This window comes from Aphelocoma coerulescens, chromosome 1 (genome assembly GCF_041296385.1).
Source record: "Aphelocoma coerulescens isolate FSJ_1873_10779 chromosome 1, UR_Acoe_1.0, whole genome shotgun sequence".
NCBI lineage: Eukaryota > Metazoa > Chordata > Aves > Passeriformes > Corvidae > Aphelocoma > Aphelocoma coerulescens.
The window spans coordinates 83,199,072-83,216,555 of NC_091013.1; the positions used below are offsets into that span (position 1 = coordinate 83,199,072).

The 17,484-nt window shown below is 42.3% G+C and overlaps 1 protein-coding gene across 1 annotated transcript; it reads left to right on the plus strand.

Moving 5' to 3' along the window:
• The first annotated feature begins 47 nt into the window (after positions 1-47).
• LOC138110418 (transmembrane 4 L6 family member 1-like) lies at positions 48-16,006 on the plus strand. The gene is made up of 6 exons (XM_069015296.1): positions 48-195; positions 3,224-3,403; positions 6,862-6,927; positions 12,327-12,472; positions 13,275-13,461; positions 13,964-16,006. The coding sequence occupies exons 2-6, from the start codon at positions 3,233-3,235 to the stop codon at positions 13,982-13,984; spliced, it is 591 nt and encodes a 196-aa protein (XP_068871397.1). The 5' UTR covers positions 48-195; positions 3,224-3,232; the 3' UTR covers positions 13,985-16,006.
• The last annotated feature ends 1,478 nt before the right edge of the window (positions 16,007-17,484 follow it).

The following is a 17,484-nucleotide window of genomic DNA, read 5'->3' on the forward strand; positions in this document are numbered from 1 at the left end:
GGCCAACCAGGGATAACTTGGGGTATTTCCTCATTCTCCAGAGGGAAACAGCTATTTGTTTAATAGAGTCTGTCACCCAAAAACATTGCTGTGCCTCGCTCAGCCAGCCACGCTCCAGGAGAGAGGAGCTGGAAAGCCTGAAGCCGGCTGTGGGGAACTCTGGAGCCTGGAGGCCATCTTAACCCTGTTTAGAAGGTAAGCAGAAGTATTTACACGCTTCCTGTAGCATTAAAAAGCAAAAATTTCTAAAAACCTTGCTAAAAATTAGAAGCTTTCTCTAGCCACTTTGCTTAATGAAGCTGTAGAATGTGCTTTTGTTTGGTGAATTAATAAAATGTTTTAAGTGCTTCTGGCAAACCAGAGTGTTTTCCTAAGCTGTAATAACACATCCAGATCCTCTGATGTGCACAGGTGGCAAAGCAGCATTGATTTTGGTGGTAGAGGCTCTCGCTAGGTCTGGTGATTGTTGTTTAGGTAAGTTCTCCCTGCAGTTTGAAGTGGTATTGAGATAGGTCAGAGGGAATGGGCTGGAACCCCCAGTTCTTCCAGCCAAAGCAGCGTCATGTTGCTTTGTGCCGTACAAGAATTGGGCCCTCCGGCGATGTACCGAAGATGCAGAAGAGAATTTATAACTCAACTATAAGGCTTAGCTTTTGTAGGAGGAGGCCAGGCTGTGCCTGTGCTTGTTTGCTTCTCTCTGGGGAGGGGAACTAGGTGAGCCTGGGCAAATAAATGGAAAAGTTAAAGCTGGAATGAGATGGGAAAGCAGGCAAGCAAGAGTCAGTGTAAAAAAAATAACCTAGACATTGGTTATTTAAAAAGTAGGTGAAATAATCCAATACTCTTTCCATTTTCCTCCATTCCCATTCCCCACTTCGTCCTTCACTTGCATGTTGTTGGTCTGTTTAGACTTTTATCTCTTTGAGCTTTGGGCTTTATCTCTTTGGGCTTTTTCCAGAGGCTTTCAAAATACTTTGCCAAATTTTGAGCACTTTATAAACAACAGGTAGTGACCATAAACACAGAAGTATCTCTGTTAAAAATGATCCCATCTGGAATAGTTTAATGACAGTTAACTTATTTTAAAGATGGATTATAAAGCAAAACATGACTGCGAAGTGCTCAGAAGAAAAGGCATATAAGCACAGTGGTCTTCTTGAACTCATATCAGCAGAGAACAATGCAAATTTTTGCTATAGAAATGCAAACTCAGAAGAAATCTCTGGCAGTCACAGCTGCTTCACAGCAGTATATGGCAGCCCATTAAGACTTTCTGGTTTCCCTCTCAGTTACAGAGCTCTGAGGACATCTCACCCGATGTCTTACCTTACCTCTTCACTGTCCTCGTTCTGTCACCAAAGTCTGTTTTAGCTTGTCCTTGGCTTTCTCAAATGGCTTCAAGCTACCTTTCACCCGGGCCTTTTTCTTGCTTGGGAACCCAGCCTTGATTGATTTCTGTGTTCCCAGCCTGCTTAATACCTTCTCCACACCAACCTTTGTCATAAAACTTTCAGGATTAGCCAACGTGCATGAGTAAATTGAGGGACATTTCACTGCTGACTGCCTCGGTTATTGCAAAAACTATTTGCACGTAACAGGCAAAGGCACCTGTGTGTGCATGGCTACGGGTGTGTGTCCTGAAATGGTGTGTGTCCACATCCTTTTCCTCTCTTGCATTTGGTAAGTTACTCACAGGAGAGCAAAACCCTTTGTGCCATAAACTGACAGTTCTCTCTGAGGATAGAAATCCACAGATTGGTGTTTTGTATTTTCATGCATATTTTATATTTTTATGCATTTGAAAGCCTTGAGCTGGAATGAAGCTATGATACAACATCATGAAGAAGTTGTGATCAGTTTGTGCCATAAAGTGGAAGGTAGTATGCAAGTTCAATAATCTCTAACCCAGTAGTCTGAAATTTCCAAACTGACATGGAGAAATATCTGTGGATGCACTTTTGTACTGATCAGCCCTTTCTCTCTGGCTGTAGATCACAGCGTGGGTGCAGTGTGAGCTGAGGTTGTAGACTTTGGTGAAGAGGGGTCTAATAGCAGCCTACAAAAAACTGGGAGGGTAACAGAGGTGATGGAGTGGTGTGAGAGGATATAATGAGGAGCAACAGCCCTGTGTACAGCCTGGGAGATTCAGATTGGACATGAGAAAAGACTTTTTCATCAAGAGATTGGGTCACCCCTGCAACAGGCCACCCAGAGAGGTGGTGGTGGCTCCAACCTTGGGCCTTTTGAAAACTCAGCTACACAAAGCCTTGGCTGACACAGTGACCTAGTGTTGGTGGTAGTCCTGCTTTCAGCAGGAGGTCGGACTGGATACCCGCAGAGATCTCTCTAAACCAGTGCTTCATTTATGTTGATTCTTTGATTTTAAAAAAGAATCTGGATGCTATGAACTACTCAGCTAGTGTATGTTACGACAGATCTCTGAAAATGAGATGGGATGGCTTTTTGACCTGCCCTTAGCAAGTAGACACAGAATTAGACAAGATTACAGCTTTTCAGATATTTTAGGGTGGGTGCCGAACAGGCCCATAATCCACACTCCTACCTACCCTTATGTGCAGAATAAGAACATCACAGTAAACAGTAATAAATATTTCTCCAATTCTTGCTGAGAGTGTATTTTTGACTGAAATAGAGGAAATACAGTTGGTAGGCACCCTGGGGAGGCTTCCCCCCTTGCCACAGTGCCAAGGCAGGATTGAACATTCATATGGCACTCTTGCTAGCCATTTCCTGCTCTTCTAGACCTTCAGGGCAAGAGATTCTAAATCAGCTTCCCAAGACAGTGGTCCCAGAAAACCCAGGGCATCCACCTCCACTTCCACTCAAGGCCTTTGCCCTACCATGGAGACTACCAGCCAGGGTATCTGTTTGTGGGGTCATGGTTTTGTTACTGATATTCCCAATGGACAGACAATTGTCCATGAAAAAATAAAATGAAACTCTCTGGTAATTTCACACCAACACAGGTGTGGTCCTACAATTTTAAATAAATTCAGTTAAACATCCCAGCTTTGACTAATTCAATTTTAAATAAATTCTCTTAAGGGAACGGGTTCTGTAGAACAGGATTATCTGTCTAAGTCTTACCTGGAACATTTCTTTATTCAAAATTGACTCTTCTTTCATTAAAGAATAAAACTGCTGAAATCCTGTGCTCCCTGCACTGCAGTAATCCAATCCTCCCTGTTTCTTTCCTGAGCAGAGAGCTGCCATGTGCACAGGGAAGTGTTCAAAGTGCATTGGGATCACCCTCTTCCCACTGGCAGTATGTGCCATTGTCTCCAACATTCTCCTGTACTTCCCCAATGGACAAGTACTGCAGCTCAGCGAGATAACTGATATGGTCTGGTTTTTCCATGGCATTCTGGGAGCTGGCATACTGGTAAGAGATGAATGTTTCTTGTGAGTTTTGTTTTAAGTTTGGGGCCAAGAAAATCTCCATTAAAAACCAGGTCATAAAAAAGCGTTTTGCATAAACATGTGAACAGCTTAAATGTGAAGTTGGGTATGTAACCGAAAAAATGCATTTAAGGCAAAAAAGTGCCTAGTCAAAGAAATACAAAACATTCCTGAAATTAATACCAGGACTCCAAGTTAGGAAGAAGCACTAGGACTGACTGCTTACTGTGGAGAAGAGTTACATGAGTGTTCATCCTCCAAGAGTGAAAGCAAAGCTGAGGTCCTAAGCTCAGCTGGAGGTGGTGAGTTTTCACTATTTGTCTGCACCCCCTCATTACTTCTCCAACTGATTTTATGTACACACAATTCACAAAAACATTAAGGGAAAAACTGAAACATGTTTCAGCAGGTGTTAGTTTGAGACCCAGCTAACACTTTACAAATGTGGAGCTGCAAATGGCTTAGTAAGCAGAATGCCTCATGTTCCCACACTCCCACTTACCTTCTTTCAGGTTTGATCTGGTTTGAATGTGCTCTTCTATAACTAGTTCTCCATTCCAGGTCTCAGGAAAGATCACTTTTATGTGAATCTCCATGGCTAGAAGGGAACATGTTGGGGAACACTTATCTTTCCAGTCCATCAGAAAGCCTGTTCCCTTTTTGGTCTTCCAATTTATCTACCCAAGTGCAGTTAAAAAGCTAAGTGAGTAACATGCGTATGACCAGTACGGGGCAGATGGCAAACTGGCACAGAGCTGAGCAAAAAAAAGCAGAATTCTTAGGAATAATTAACTTAGAAAAAAGTAAATCTCATTCACAGTCACACTATGATGCAGCTGCTGCTTAAGTCTACAGAAAGCCTGCAGTGGATGTGGTTCATACTCGTATTTCCCAAAGCAGAAATATGGTATAAGATCATTCAATAAACTGTTCTCCACCAGCGGCTCGTCTGCTTCTTCTTGCAGCTACCACTTGGGCCTATTACTCATGCTGAGCCTGAACATAAGCATGAGTTTGTAGAAGGGAGAAGTGGAATTACATGAGAGACTTTGTGGAAAATTCGTATCACTGCAAGCCCAGGAGTCACTGGCGTTCAATGAAAGGAAAGGCTGATGTTAGATGTGAGAGCGTCATTGGCTCATTGAAAATGCGCCTTCTTTTGAGGCTTCCACGCATACTTGCCTGTGGCCAGCACCACATACATCAAAAATGAGGACAGCTAGTCAGAGGAGAGGAAAAATTTGCATTGACCTTCAAAACATGGCATTAGGAGTAATTATTGATCCACAAACAATGCTGTTGAGTGTATATGTTTTCCAGAAAACAGCATGAGAAATGCCCACAGGTAAGGGGAAAGAGAGTATTATCATCAGCTCCATCTTCCAGGTGCTGGAAGCATGGGAAAATGAAGATTGGCTTCTCAGTGTCCTAAGGAATTAAAACAAGGGACAGGACATCCCACGACTGGAGTCTGGTCCGTATCCTGACACTACAGTGAGGAAAGATGGAGCTGCAATATGTTCCCCCCATGCACATGGCTTCCTCCCAAAGGAAACTGAGGCAAGTCATGCCAACAGGTTGCCTGACCTTGGAGAATCTCCCCACAACTAGGACACAGCCTTCAGAGTCAAGACTGTGGGAGAAACTTCAGAACAGCCTGGCTTAGCTCTGTGAGCCAGTAAACCTCCCTCTTCCTGGGAACTTCATCTGTAGACTGATACATAGATCATCAGTGCACTCTTTGGCTGAGTAGCCAGCTCCACCCTTTCCTCCTCCTCTGCTGAATCTCTAATGGAAATTATATGACATGAAAACCTCTCAATTTCCTTATTTCAAATATTTAGAATGTAAAGAGAGTAAGACTGGCTCTATGTGTCATAGCAATGTCTTTCCTCATGGAAAGCCTGTGTACAACACAAAGAAATGCCTTGACTGAGCCATGGCTCACACACAGCTCTTGTTTACTGACAGTGGCCAAATCCAGCAAATTCTCATTCCCATGTCAAAAGGCAGGTGTTTATAATCAGGCATTGCATAAAAAGAAAGCTGCCAAGCAAACCCTTCATCCTGAGCCAGGCTAATAGATGACACAAAAGTGTTTGCAGCTTAGAGGGGAAACCTCGAAAGAAAAATTACAGCCCTGAAGGAAAAAGAGTGTTGGTTTGATGGGCAGAGGTATTAACTCTTCTTCTGAGTGCCAGACAGCAGCACACTGGGGCTGAGGCTGCCTTAGGACCATTTGTGATTATTTAAGAGCTGACTTCTTTGCAGGAAGAGGAGCACCTTCTTAACCTCAATGCTCTACTTCTGCAGGTTTCCAGATGTGGTCCAGCCATCACTGTAGGTGCTGTAGGTTGCCCCTGGCATGTGCATAAGAGGCAACAGAGAATAAATCCTTTGAAAAATATTCAGGAGCCTGCAAATCTAAGCAAGTTTCATAACACTGTCCTACACTGTTCAACAGAGATATTCACACTACACACATAAATTCCATGGGCTTCATTCATCATGGACATTCTGCTCTTCCTGCCCTACATGAGAAAAAATCTTGCCAGTCAGGCCAATTTTTACAGTTTTTACCTTTTATGTTTGTTTGTTTGATTGACTGATTTATTTGTTTGGGTTCTCCTTCTTTCATTAACTTTATGGTAACCATTTCCTACTTTCTCCAATACTCCTTTACTTGTGCTGCTCTTTGAGATGCTTTAACCAGCATTGGTGTGTAGAGACAAGGCAGTGGGAGTGTGCTGGCTGCACAGCCAGACCCACTAAAGCTTTCTTGCCCTCAGGCTACCAAACTAGAGGCAACTTTTCCTAACTCCAGAGTGTCTCTGTAAGGCAGCAGTATATCCCGAGTCATAGATGGTTACTGACTGCATTGTACTGGTCCAACTCCACCTGATAATTACCATGGAGAATTGGTGCTGATGTGTACTGGGAGTTTCCCATTGACTGAAGTCCATCTCGTAGGTTTTCCAGAAGTTTAGCACAAGAAAAACTCCCAAACCAAGGTCAGATCTGTTTCAGGAAGCTCAAGGCTGATTTCCCAATTATAATCCAAAGCAGAATACTCAGGAGGTTTAAACTGACATAATTTTTAGTCCAGCTATGTATATTTTCTGGGCAGAAATTCAATTTTCTCAAAACGGACACATTTAAAAAAAAGAAAAACAGAAAACCCAACAATGTCCTGCTGAAAAAAGCAGTATAGCTTCAGCAATCAGAATTAATGCACCAGCAACTTGCCAGACAGCTTTAGCTGTAATCCCACACTTATTTCTGAGTAACTCTTCAGCAGCACCAACATCCAAGCAGGTGTGACTCCCAGAGAAGAGTCAGAAGGTGACTTACAGTTGAGGAACATGATGCCCAAGCTCCTAGAATTTAAAAACCACCCAGCAGCAGTGCTGCACACCAATTCAGCCTGTGCTTTTCTTACAGGTTATTTTGCCGGCATTCATGATGCTGGGAGCAGGTGGAGCAGGATGTTGCGCTAACAGATGTGGGGTAAGTGGATATTTATGTGTTGAAATGGCACTACAGTTTGTGCAATAGCTCTTTAAATGGCTGCTCAGCAGGTGGAAATGTGCAGTGACAAACCATCACACCACCATCAGCAGCCATATCAGGGAAACCTAGAAGAGGAGCTTGATCTACAGCGTCCCTGGGCTGAGGCTGAGAACTCCGTAGCCAACAAGAACGTTATGATATTGCAGCTGCTGATGTGAGGGAAATCAGCCAGGGACACTGCTGGAGCCCTTAGGCACAATGTTGAGGGCAAAGTAGGACTTCATCACATAAAGTGGCTCCAGGTTCCCCTGCTCAAGGCAATCCTAAAGACTCAAATGCTGCCTGTTCATCCTGCTTCCACAGAATCTGGTTTCCTCTATACTCTTCCATGACAATCTGCTTTTCCACAGGTTCACCCTGCTTTTTGCTGTAGGGATACAAAGGTCTCCTATTTGCAGGTCCATGCCAAAAGCCTGAGCTGCTGCATCTGGCACTGAAGAGCCAGCACTGCTTCCTGCAGCTCTGACCGTAGCTCACATTTGCCCAAACATTATGTACATGAAATGTGAAAATGCAATTTAGGCTCTCTGACATCTAAAGAAAGGCCAGAGAGACTTTTTTCTTTGATAATTAAGAATATTATAAAGCAACATGTTATACAGGCATCTCCATTCATCCTCAAGCCCCGGGCACAGACTTCTGTGTGGCTATCATTATTGGCAAGAATAGACTGACTTAGAAATTTTTTTGAGTCTGCATCCTTCCCAGGACCAGACTGGAATGAGAGATTCCATGCAATAAAGCACGTCTCTTCTGTACTCTTCAATTAATATTTAGCTTGATCCATGAGAAGACCTTTGCCTCTTCAAAACATTTTACTTCAATTAATTCATTATCCATATACCAAAATAGCATTCTTTATTAGGATGTCAGCAAGCACATCCCAAGGGACATGCCATTATATTGATTTTACCAAAGGTCACATGCACAGACAGGATGCTAACAATGGCCAAGCAGGCCACTTGCAGACCTGGGGTGAGATCCTAGGCACCCTGCAAACAGTGCCTGAGCCAGCTGTTTTGCTTGGTTTTGAGTGATGTAGAAAGCAGTGGTGAAAAATAGCCACTGTAGTGGTTCCTACACTCACTGAATGTGGTAAGTCACGAGGGGACATCCAGCTGAACTGGGCTGAGTTCATACAACATCTCAGGTGTCTCTTTTCCATCCTTCATCCCAACCCTAAATATTAGAGCCAAGAGTCAAACTTCCCCAGGCTGGATAGGTTCACTCTCCAGCCCAACAACATAGGTGGTAGCTCAGTGTCATCCACCAGCCCACCACCATCCTCCGTTCTCCCCCTCCTCTTTCTCTGTCTGAGCCATTCCTAGCAGCAGTACATCAGTGCCAGATACCCTGTCTGCACCTTCCCGTCACAGATTGGCTACCTACAAGCTGTTCCTCCTCTTCTTTATTTGCTGTTATGGAGGAATAAAATAGAGGTTAAGAAAGTAATTTGATTATGCACTGTGATATTTCATAGAATCAGGGGAATCACGTAATCATTAAGGTTGGAAAAAAACTCCAAGTTCGTCAAGTCCAACCTTCAAACAAATACCACCATGCCCACCAAACCATATCCCAAAGTGGCTGATGGCCAAGTGATGGAGCTACCCAAAGCTAACTGGAAAATAGGCTCAGTGAGGACAGTCTATCTATGAAAATGCTGTCTTCTTGGACACACACACCTCTCTAGAGTCACACACCTCTGTGAGGTGGAAAGAGTGAAGCTCTACACCTTATGTTTTAAACAGACTGTGGCTCAAAGTAGGGATGAAATGGGGACATGAGCAAAGAGTGAGTGGCTGTGAATGGCACTAAAAACAAGTTTACCCTGCACAGCTCCTGGGGAAGAGTGATTTCCAAGCATTCAAAAAGAGGTGAGTGTTGCAGGGAGATCTGAAGGCTGATGGTGTACTTCTTCAAGGGAAGAAACCTCAGGCAAAATTTGCCTTGGGGAGAGTGGGAGAAAATGTACAGACATCCACAGCAGGGTTGTTCAGATGCCCTGATTATATGAGCTGTATATGCAAGGCAGGGTATGGTGTGAGGCCCTGGAGAGCAGAGAACTCCTGGGATTGGTTCAAACATGCACAATGGCAGCAATCTCCCAAAGTGCCACAGCTCCTTGTGAGGTAGGTCTGGATGGACCTGGTAAGGGGTCCCCAGTTACTTCCACCTGCTGGTAGAGAAACAGCCCTCACTGGAACTACTCAGGATCCTCTGCAATCCAAAGGCAGTTTGGGTACCTTTCTGCTTTGGAGATCTTAGGTATAAAATGATAATTTACACTGAATACTCAGAATTGCTGGTCATAGTAAAAAGAAAAAAAAGGTTAAAGCGTTATTATTGATCAGAATTATTGTTCAATCAAAACATAACATTTTCCTCAGGGCAGGGACTCTGTTCTATTTTATTTTGCGCAATTCCTGGTTTAATAATTTCAGACTTCATCAAAGCCTTTACATGCTGCCAAAGTTACTTCAACAGTAATAATAATTACTATGTTTCCCATACTTTTTATTCACTTTAGTGAGTTTTCCAGTTCACAGTGCTTACATGCTGCATTAAGTTTTTTCATTAATCAACTTTAAATTATTATTTACAAATATACATAGATGGCTTCTTGTCCCTGCACTGTGGAGTAATGAATTTGGAAAGTAATAGATTTAGAAAGCTTCAGTGTCTTGCAGCTCAGCACGTACACATCTGAAATCATCCACTGCACTGACGTCATGAGGAAAAAGGCCCACCCAAAGTACAGCTTCTCTCATTACATCAGCAAACATACTCAAGTATTTCTAAGTCTTCCTTAAGATTTACTAGTAGAACAGGAATAGCCATAGCAGCTTTCCAGACAAACAAACCTAGATCATCAAAGATATCAAGATAATTAGGCAGAATAACAATTCCATCAAAAAAAAACAAAAACAAATAAACTCACCTCCAGACAAAGAAACAGAGAAGAAAGAGATGTGTATGGAACAGGAACCAGGGCAATAAAGAGCAGCACAGGCTGGGGCAGGAGGAACTTGGTAACTTCACCAAAGCAGCTGCTGCAAACATTCAAAGAATGAATTCTGAGAGTCCTCATCAGTTCACCAGGGACAATTCAATTGTGTGAAGGATAAAGCCAGGAAAACATTAAAAGAAAATCAGCAAAAATGATCAGCAAAACCTTTTCAGGAGTGCAGAACAGGTCAACATCATGGGAAACTAATTTTAACAAACTCAAGCATCCTGGTTTAGGCCTCCTGTTGCAACTAGGGACACAAATGAGGAAATAAAATATTTCAATGAGAAGTACAACTAGGGGAAATGCTGAAAGGTTGAGATGATGAAATGCATAATAAAATTCTTGGATTTCCACAGATTATGAGGCAAGCCTCCAGAAAAGTCTCCAGATCAGTAGATAAAATGGAGAAATGCCCCTGCATGTCTAGAAAATGCTGAGGAGAGCCTATCTTAACAGCTGCAGCAACCTCAGACTCTTTTGGTGACAAGTTTTTGCCTAGATGATCTTGTACACAGTAAGGGAAATAGTTGGGATGGGGCTAGTCACACAGTCAACAGATTTCAAATGAGACAATCATGTGACAGAGAATAGTCATCCCAGAGAGCACTGGCAAGGACTACTAGTACTAGCTGCCATCATAAAACATAGTAATAGCAAAGGACCGTTTGATTTTTTTCTTCGCAATTGTGTTTGGGATGCCCTGTACTGCTCTGCTGTGCTAAAATGATTGTTAACATAATTAGGATACTTCAGCTAAGAAGCAGAATGCACAGTTGAAGTAAATGAGAAAACAAGTGGGGAAAAGTCATTCAGCATAGGTAGGAGTTTCAAAGAGAGTATCGGTCACTCACCTTCACCACAAGGCATGGTTGGTGCCCTTATTGTGAGAGACAGTGCATCAGCTACAACCCAGACACTGTTTTGGTCTGGGACAATAGAGTAAATTACCTACATTTTGCTGACAATGGAGCTCTGTTAAGAGGCAACTCAGCCAACATGCAGATAAAGACTTAAAAAAGAGTATCCAGCTTTGCAAGAAAAGACTGAGTTGTTAATCAGTTATAATTAAATAAATCCCATGAGAAATCCCAGCAACTTCTAACTCAAGGATTGCTTTAGAGGCAAAGCAACACACAAAATTAGTCAATTCACACACTGGCATCGTGGAAGGTTCTACAGAAAGCAGTTGGCTGTCAAGTTGGTAACTGCATTCACCAGCTTGAACATGTTCAGACAGAGAATAGCTTTTCAAGGCTTTGTCACAAAACCCCAACATGGATGGTGGATATTTCCATTTGACTCTGTAGTGAAGTAGAACAAGTGGGACTAGGAGAAGGTTTCTACCTGCCTTGTGGGCTGTTGGATTTCACCTGGTATTTGCTGTCAGCAGGGAATTATGCGACTTGAGATATTTGGCTTCAAACCTGAGTCATGGATGAGAGTGTTTCGTATGTGCTTCCTTGGTCATGCCACTGCCCTGACTTTAAGGCAGGCCTGCTGCCTTGTCCCTGCTCCAGGTCTTCCTCTGGCTCTATCAGTCTGGTCTAGAGTTTCTTCCCCCACTTGGCAGAGTTGTGAACAACCACAAACAGTGATTCTTAACAAGACTATAGGGAAGCCTGTCCCACCAGTAGCACCCTCCTGGGATTTTTGTTTCTATATACAAACAGCAACCAGGTACGTCCCATTCATTACTAGAAAGCTCCCCCCAAATGGAGTAAAGGTAACATTTCTGTGGGAGCAGCTGATGTAAAACATGAGTGCTTTACATACAATATGAAGCCACTGCTGGTTTGTTGCCACATGCAGCACAATTAGATTTCTCAACATGAGCAGTGGTAATCACTTGTCATGCTGTTGCAAAATGAAGGAAAGCAGCAATAAGAAAGGCTTTTTTTGCGTTCCATCAATTAGCAAAACCAATTAATGTATCCTCTGTTGCTTTCACACCTGTTTCAGTAGTTGCTTGCTTGTTTCTGTTGGTGCAGGGGCCAAGAAAGCTGAAGAGTTGGGAATGCCAAGGCACAATATATGGAACAGATCAATCCAGGACTGGCCTCGTACTGGTTTTTGAAAGAAAACTCACCAGATTTTTCATAATTGATAGCTTAAGTATAAAATTCTGAATAAGTTCTTGAACATCCAGAACAGCCAGAAAAACAGTCAGAAAAAGTCAACTGTTTTATATTTCCACAAATTTAGTAGCAGTAGTAGTTTCAGCACAAAGTAAGAGAAGTGAAGAGAATTCTTTCCCATTCATTGTGAGTTCTCCATGCTACTCAAACCTCTGTGCACACAATGTTGAAGGTCTTTTCCTTTTCAGATGCTGCTGTCAGTGATCCTGTCTGTGCTGGGATTCGCAGGAGGAGCATATTGTGTGGTCATCTCCTCACTGGGGCTGATTGGGGGTCCTCTGTGTGACACAGGTGATGGAGAATACCTCTACCCTTTCAGGAATGACACTCTGGAGTGAGTATGGCTTACAGGCTCCTCCAATTTTATGTTCCCTGATCCGTCCCATATCTTTTTAAAGTAAACTTGGATTTTTCCAAAATGAACTGGTGGTTCACCCTGTGTACACCTAAACTCACACTTCTCTGAGTAGCATGTTCCAGCTGGTCATCTGTTTGACCATCCTTGGGCAAATTGCCTGAGTTTTGTCTGCTGTGCTTGTCACAAGCCCCTCGTGCAATTTGCACCATGCTTTCAAAAGGCTGGTGAGCTGACTCCCACTGGAGTCAAAAAGAGATGTTTGCTCACTGTGCCACATTAATCTGTTAAATTATCAAGAATTCAGCTCTCCCTACTTCTACTGAAAAGCAAAGCAAAAATCTTCTCAGAATCTTTAAAGTCAACCTTGACAACCATGCTCTTCAAGCCAGTGCTAGAGATAATGAATGGACTGGGCTGAGATACCACAGCAGGAATAGAGAATATTGAGACACATTTTAAAACCATTACAGACCTTTCTCTTTAAAATTATTTTTTAAATTATTTATTTATCTCTTTAAAATTTAACATAATTTTGCCATACAACAAAGAAGAGATTCTTATGCATGCAACAAATTACAGATGTGGCTCTCTTCCCTAGTTATCAATTGCATCTTTGTAAAGGGAATTCTGGGGAGAATCACCAGCTTTTAACAATTATAGAACCATCTGGGACTCACTTTGTGCAATCAAGTTCAGAAGATAAAATGCCAGAAAACACAGAAAGCATTCTCAAGTTTTTACTTGCTAATATCTTGCCAATTATTTTCCTCTATCACAGAGACAATTATTTGTTTAACCAGACAACATGGAGTATTTGCAAACAACCTGAAAACATCATCCTTTGGAATATTGTCCTTTTCTCTATTCTCCTGGCCATTGGTGTGATTGAAGCTATTCTTTGTTTTATTCAAGTCATCAATGGACTCACTGGCTTCATATGTGGCACATGTATGAGGAGAAGAAAGGTTGGTACACAGTGAAAGTGTGCTTTACATTCTTTCCAGTTTTATTTTTCAGGCTCTGGTAGTGGTACATGAGCTGAGAGATCTGCACATGCCCTGGACGAGCTCCTCTGGGGAGCTGAGGCAGTACGGAAGCATTTGCACACTCTCTTTCTCTCTGTCACATTATAGTCAGGGATAACCTGGTCCTCATATTTTCCTAAACAGCAGACCAGTACAACATATTGACATACTCACTTGCATGGTTGTGTTCCTATTTAAGAAGCCTTTTGGATAAAGTTTAATGACCCTCCCCAGCATATGTAAGTGAGAGACAAAAAATAGAGATGTTTTTAACTGATCAAGAGTAGTAAAATTATTATTTTGCAGAATGGAAGAAAACATCTTCCAAGTTTCATTCATCACTTGCTTCCTTTTCCTTGTTTACTTTCATTGCACAAGATATTTGCAGCATCAGATATCCCCTGGAATATTAACTAAACATCTTTCATTCATTGCCTTTCAGACAAATATTTCTGGAATGTGAATGACCTACAAGGAATGCCAAGACAAGCCCCGAGCTGACGATTCACATGCAATAAGGATAGTGCACTGTACTGTATTTATGGGGGGACAACAAAGAAAATCCAAAATGTTCGGATGTTTCATGGGGCAAAATGATTTTTTTATAAAGAAGTCAGGGTGGAAAAGGGCTAGATCATTTCAGTCTGAGACTCCACATTTTCATCTCTCTAAACATACTGCTAAACCTCAGGTACTGGCAAAAACATTAATCTATCTGGTCCTTACTGCTGTACTTCTGTACAAAGCACAACAGTCCTCAGATAAAAGATCATGACTTGCCCTCTCATGTTTTGTGGGAAATGGAACTGCTGTTAATGTGTGTATTTATCAGCTGCATGAAGCAGGTGCTCTCTGGCTGATGTAAATAACCTCCCATCCCCCCCAAATCCCACCGTGAGCTCACCTGTCTGTTCCTATTAATTTTAGAATGGGGCACTCACAGATTTGAAAGAGGATGAGCAGAGAATATATTGAGCAGTCTTTGAGACACTGCAGGGACAACTGAAGAACACGGTTTTCAGCCTCCTTCTGTCACCCTGGAGCCAGATCCCCTTGCACCATTAGGTAGTTTGTTTGTCAGAGCCCAGTGCACTTCTAAATCAGTTCTTCAGGAGCATGAGAGTTGTGGCAGCCTTAGAGGAGCATTTGGGTCAACACAGACAGTAGGGTTTGCAAGGGTAAAACATGAGTTTAGAAATATCTGGTTTAACAAAAGGGTGAAGAACCTCACCGCCAATTTTGCCTTGATGAAACTGCCTAAGAATTTCACTAACTTCCACACATGTCCATAGGGCTGTTCTAGAACAGAGCACACGGACCAAGGAATTAACTAGCTAAAGATGAACAAAGATATAGATAGTAATTATATGCAGCTTAGTAACAAATAGAAGATATAATCTGAAGGCAACAAACTGCATCAATTTTAGTGTTTTTGCAACAGTAATACCAACCAGGAACTGCATAATTCCTCGTCATTACTAAAGAGCAAGATCTTGATCTTGAGCTAGTGTCCATGACTGGGAAATTTCAGAAAACTCATCATTTTAGTGACTTCTTCAAAAGTGAATTCTTGGACATGAACTGTCTTTCTTCTGTCAGCCAAACCGGGAAATAATCTTCACCCATCCTGAATGTGTGTATGCAGCTATGAAAATCTGAATATATTTAAAGCACTTGGAGCCTACTTTTCAGAGAGACATTTATGTTTTCTCAAAGTTGTTCATATTTCTGCACTATAGCATGGGAGCAAGCTCTTTAAACACACTTATTGCAGACATATGTAGCTGCTTGTGCTGTCCTCTAATGCAGCTTGCAAAATGCTTCACATTCTCCTTTATATAAAATGGGGAAAAAATGCCAGTTGCCTAGATGAGAAGCACATGCACCTTGGAGTATAGTTTCACCCCTAGAAGCAGGAAATTTAACCCATAAAAGCACCTTCTGTAAAGAAGAAAGCATTAAGACTTGTTGAAGTTTGCAATCATCACTAGGTGCATCCAAACCTGCCAGGTGGCTTAAAAAGCTTGTGTTTGTTGCCAGCAGTGAAGCCTGGACAGTGCTACCACATACAGCAGACAACAAACCAGGAAAAGAGTTAAAGAGGAAGCGAGAAATAAGGATATTCACATGTAGTCAGGTGGAGAGAGACTCCTTCATCAGCACGGGGGTTCTATGAACTCTTCACAGTCCATAAATACTCACCCTCCCTCATCCCTTAGTTTTGACTCCCTGACTCTCACCTCTGGGATAAAGCCAACTTTGGCTGTGCTAGCACCAGGAGGGGAAGAGATGCCCATGGACACACCTCCAGCACAGAAAAATAAGTTCACTGTGCTGCTGCCACCTGCTTGTTCCAGGCTGTCCTTCCCTGGTAATGTTTAGTGTCATGTTTCTGTGCTCCTGGGAACACCCTCTGTTCTTCCACCTGTTTGACCACTGGCATCACTGATATATGTAAATATTAAATATTGCTCTTCTGAACTTATTTTCTGGCTTGATTTGTGTGATCTGAAGGACTTGTGAGTTCAAACTACCTCCAATAGGAAGGTAAATGGAATAACAGAGAAAGTGGAGTTAAATTGTCGAACTTGAACCACCATGATGAAGCCTCTTCTAGGGTAAGCATCAAGATATGTAGTCCTTGGAGAGAGGGAACGTTCCCCCAGGCCGCACTGAAAGAGATGCCTAAGGCAAGTGGGAGGCATTGCCTTCCTGGGCAAGGTTCAGTTGTCCACCATGGACAGGAGCCATTTGAAATGCAGCAAAGAACCCACTCACAGATGTCCAGAGATCCAAGAGTCTCATCTGGACCTAACAACACAAAGCTGTGGATGACCAAAGCAAACACCTGTCTCTCGCAAACACAAGGCTGCTAAAAATTTATTAGTGAAAATACATAAAGATGACTAAAATTAGATGAAATTATTTCAGCTCATGCTTTTTTGGATCCCCCAAATCACATTTGACATGATTTAAAGCCTGTCCTCTCAGAAGTGTCATCAGAGCCTTCTCCAGGAGCTGGCCAGCACATTGTAACAGGGGCAGCTCCACTGCAGGGAGACCTGCAGACCCAAGCTCTTCTGGTGGGCAAGGCTTCAAAGGAAAATGTCTACATAATACTAAATACAATAAAAACTTTGATTTCAACAGAGAGTTGGCTTGACTGAAGATAAGATATCATGCTTCAGAATTAGGATTACTACAGATTTTAAGTTATTGGTTTGGTGTTTTTTCCAAAATGGAAAGAATTCTTTCAGGGAAATCTCCTAGCAAAGGAAAAGAGCAATTTTGCCCTTGAAATGTTTTTTGTATTGTATACATGAAGAATTTAGTAAAACTAAGGAACTTACAATAGTCTTCTATATCTGTCTTTTCTCTATATTCATCTTCTGTCTTGTCTGTCTGTCTGTCTTTTCTGTATCTATCAACTTAGCCAAAAACTACCCAGACATAAAGACAAAAATATTTGTCTCATTTTGATATTAATTCATGGTACAATCTCACTACACAGACTCTGATAGAAGGACTTAAATATGTTGGGCTTGCATCAAATTATCCCTCGCTGTTCTGCATTTGAAACTCACGCAGGGGATCACTTGCAATTAGGACTGATAGGGATAGGAATTTTGATAGGAATAAAACTTTAGACCAAGGACATCACCTGAAAAATGTAAATGTTTGGAGACCAACAGCCCAGAGTTTCAGCTGTCAGGATCAAGGACACAATCCAAATACCTGGGTTGGACACCACAGACTAGTTCATACCCTCTCATTTCAAGAGGAACTGTCAGTTCGTTTTGATGCAAATGGCTCAGATGCCTCAGGCGCTGGTACTCGATGTTCTGGACTTTTTTGGCTTGCAGAGCAAAGCAATGAGAGGTTGATCCTTGCAGACCTCAGAGTGCCACGGTCTCTGCTCTACTGTCCCAGTCCCAGTCCTGTGCCTCTCATCCCAGGTGAACC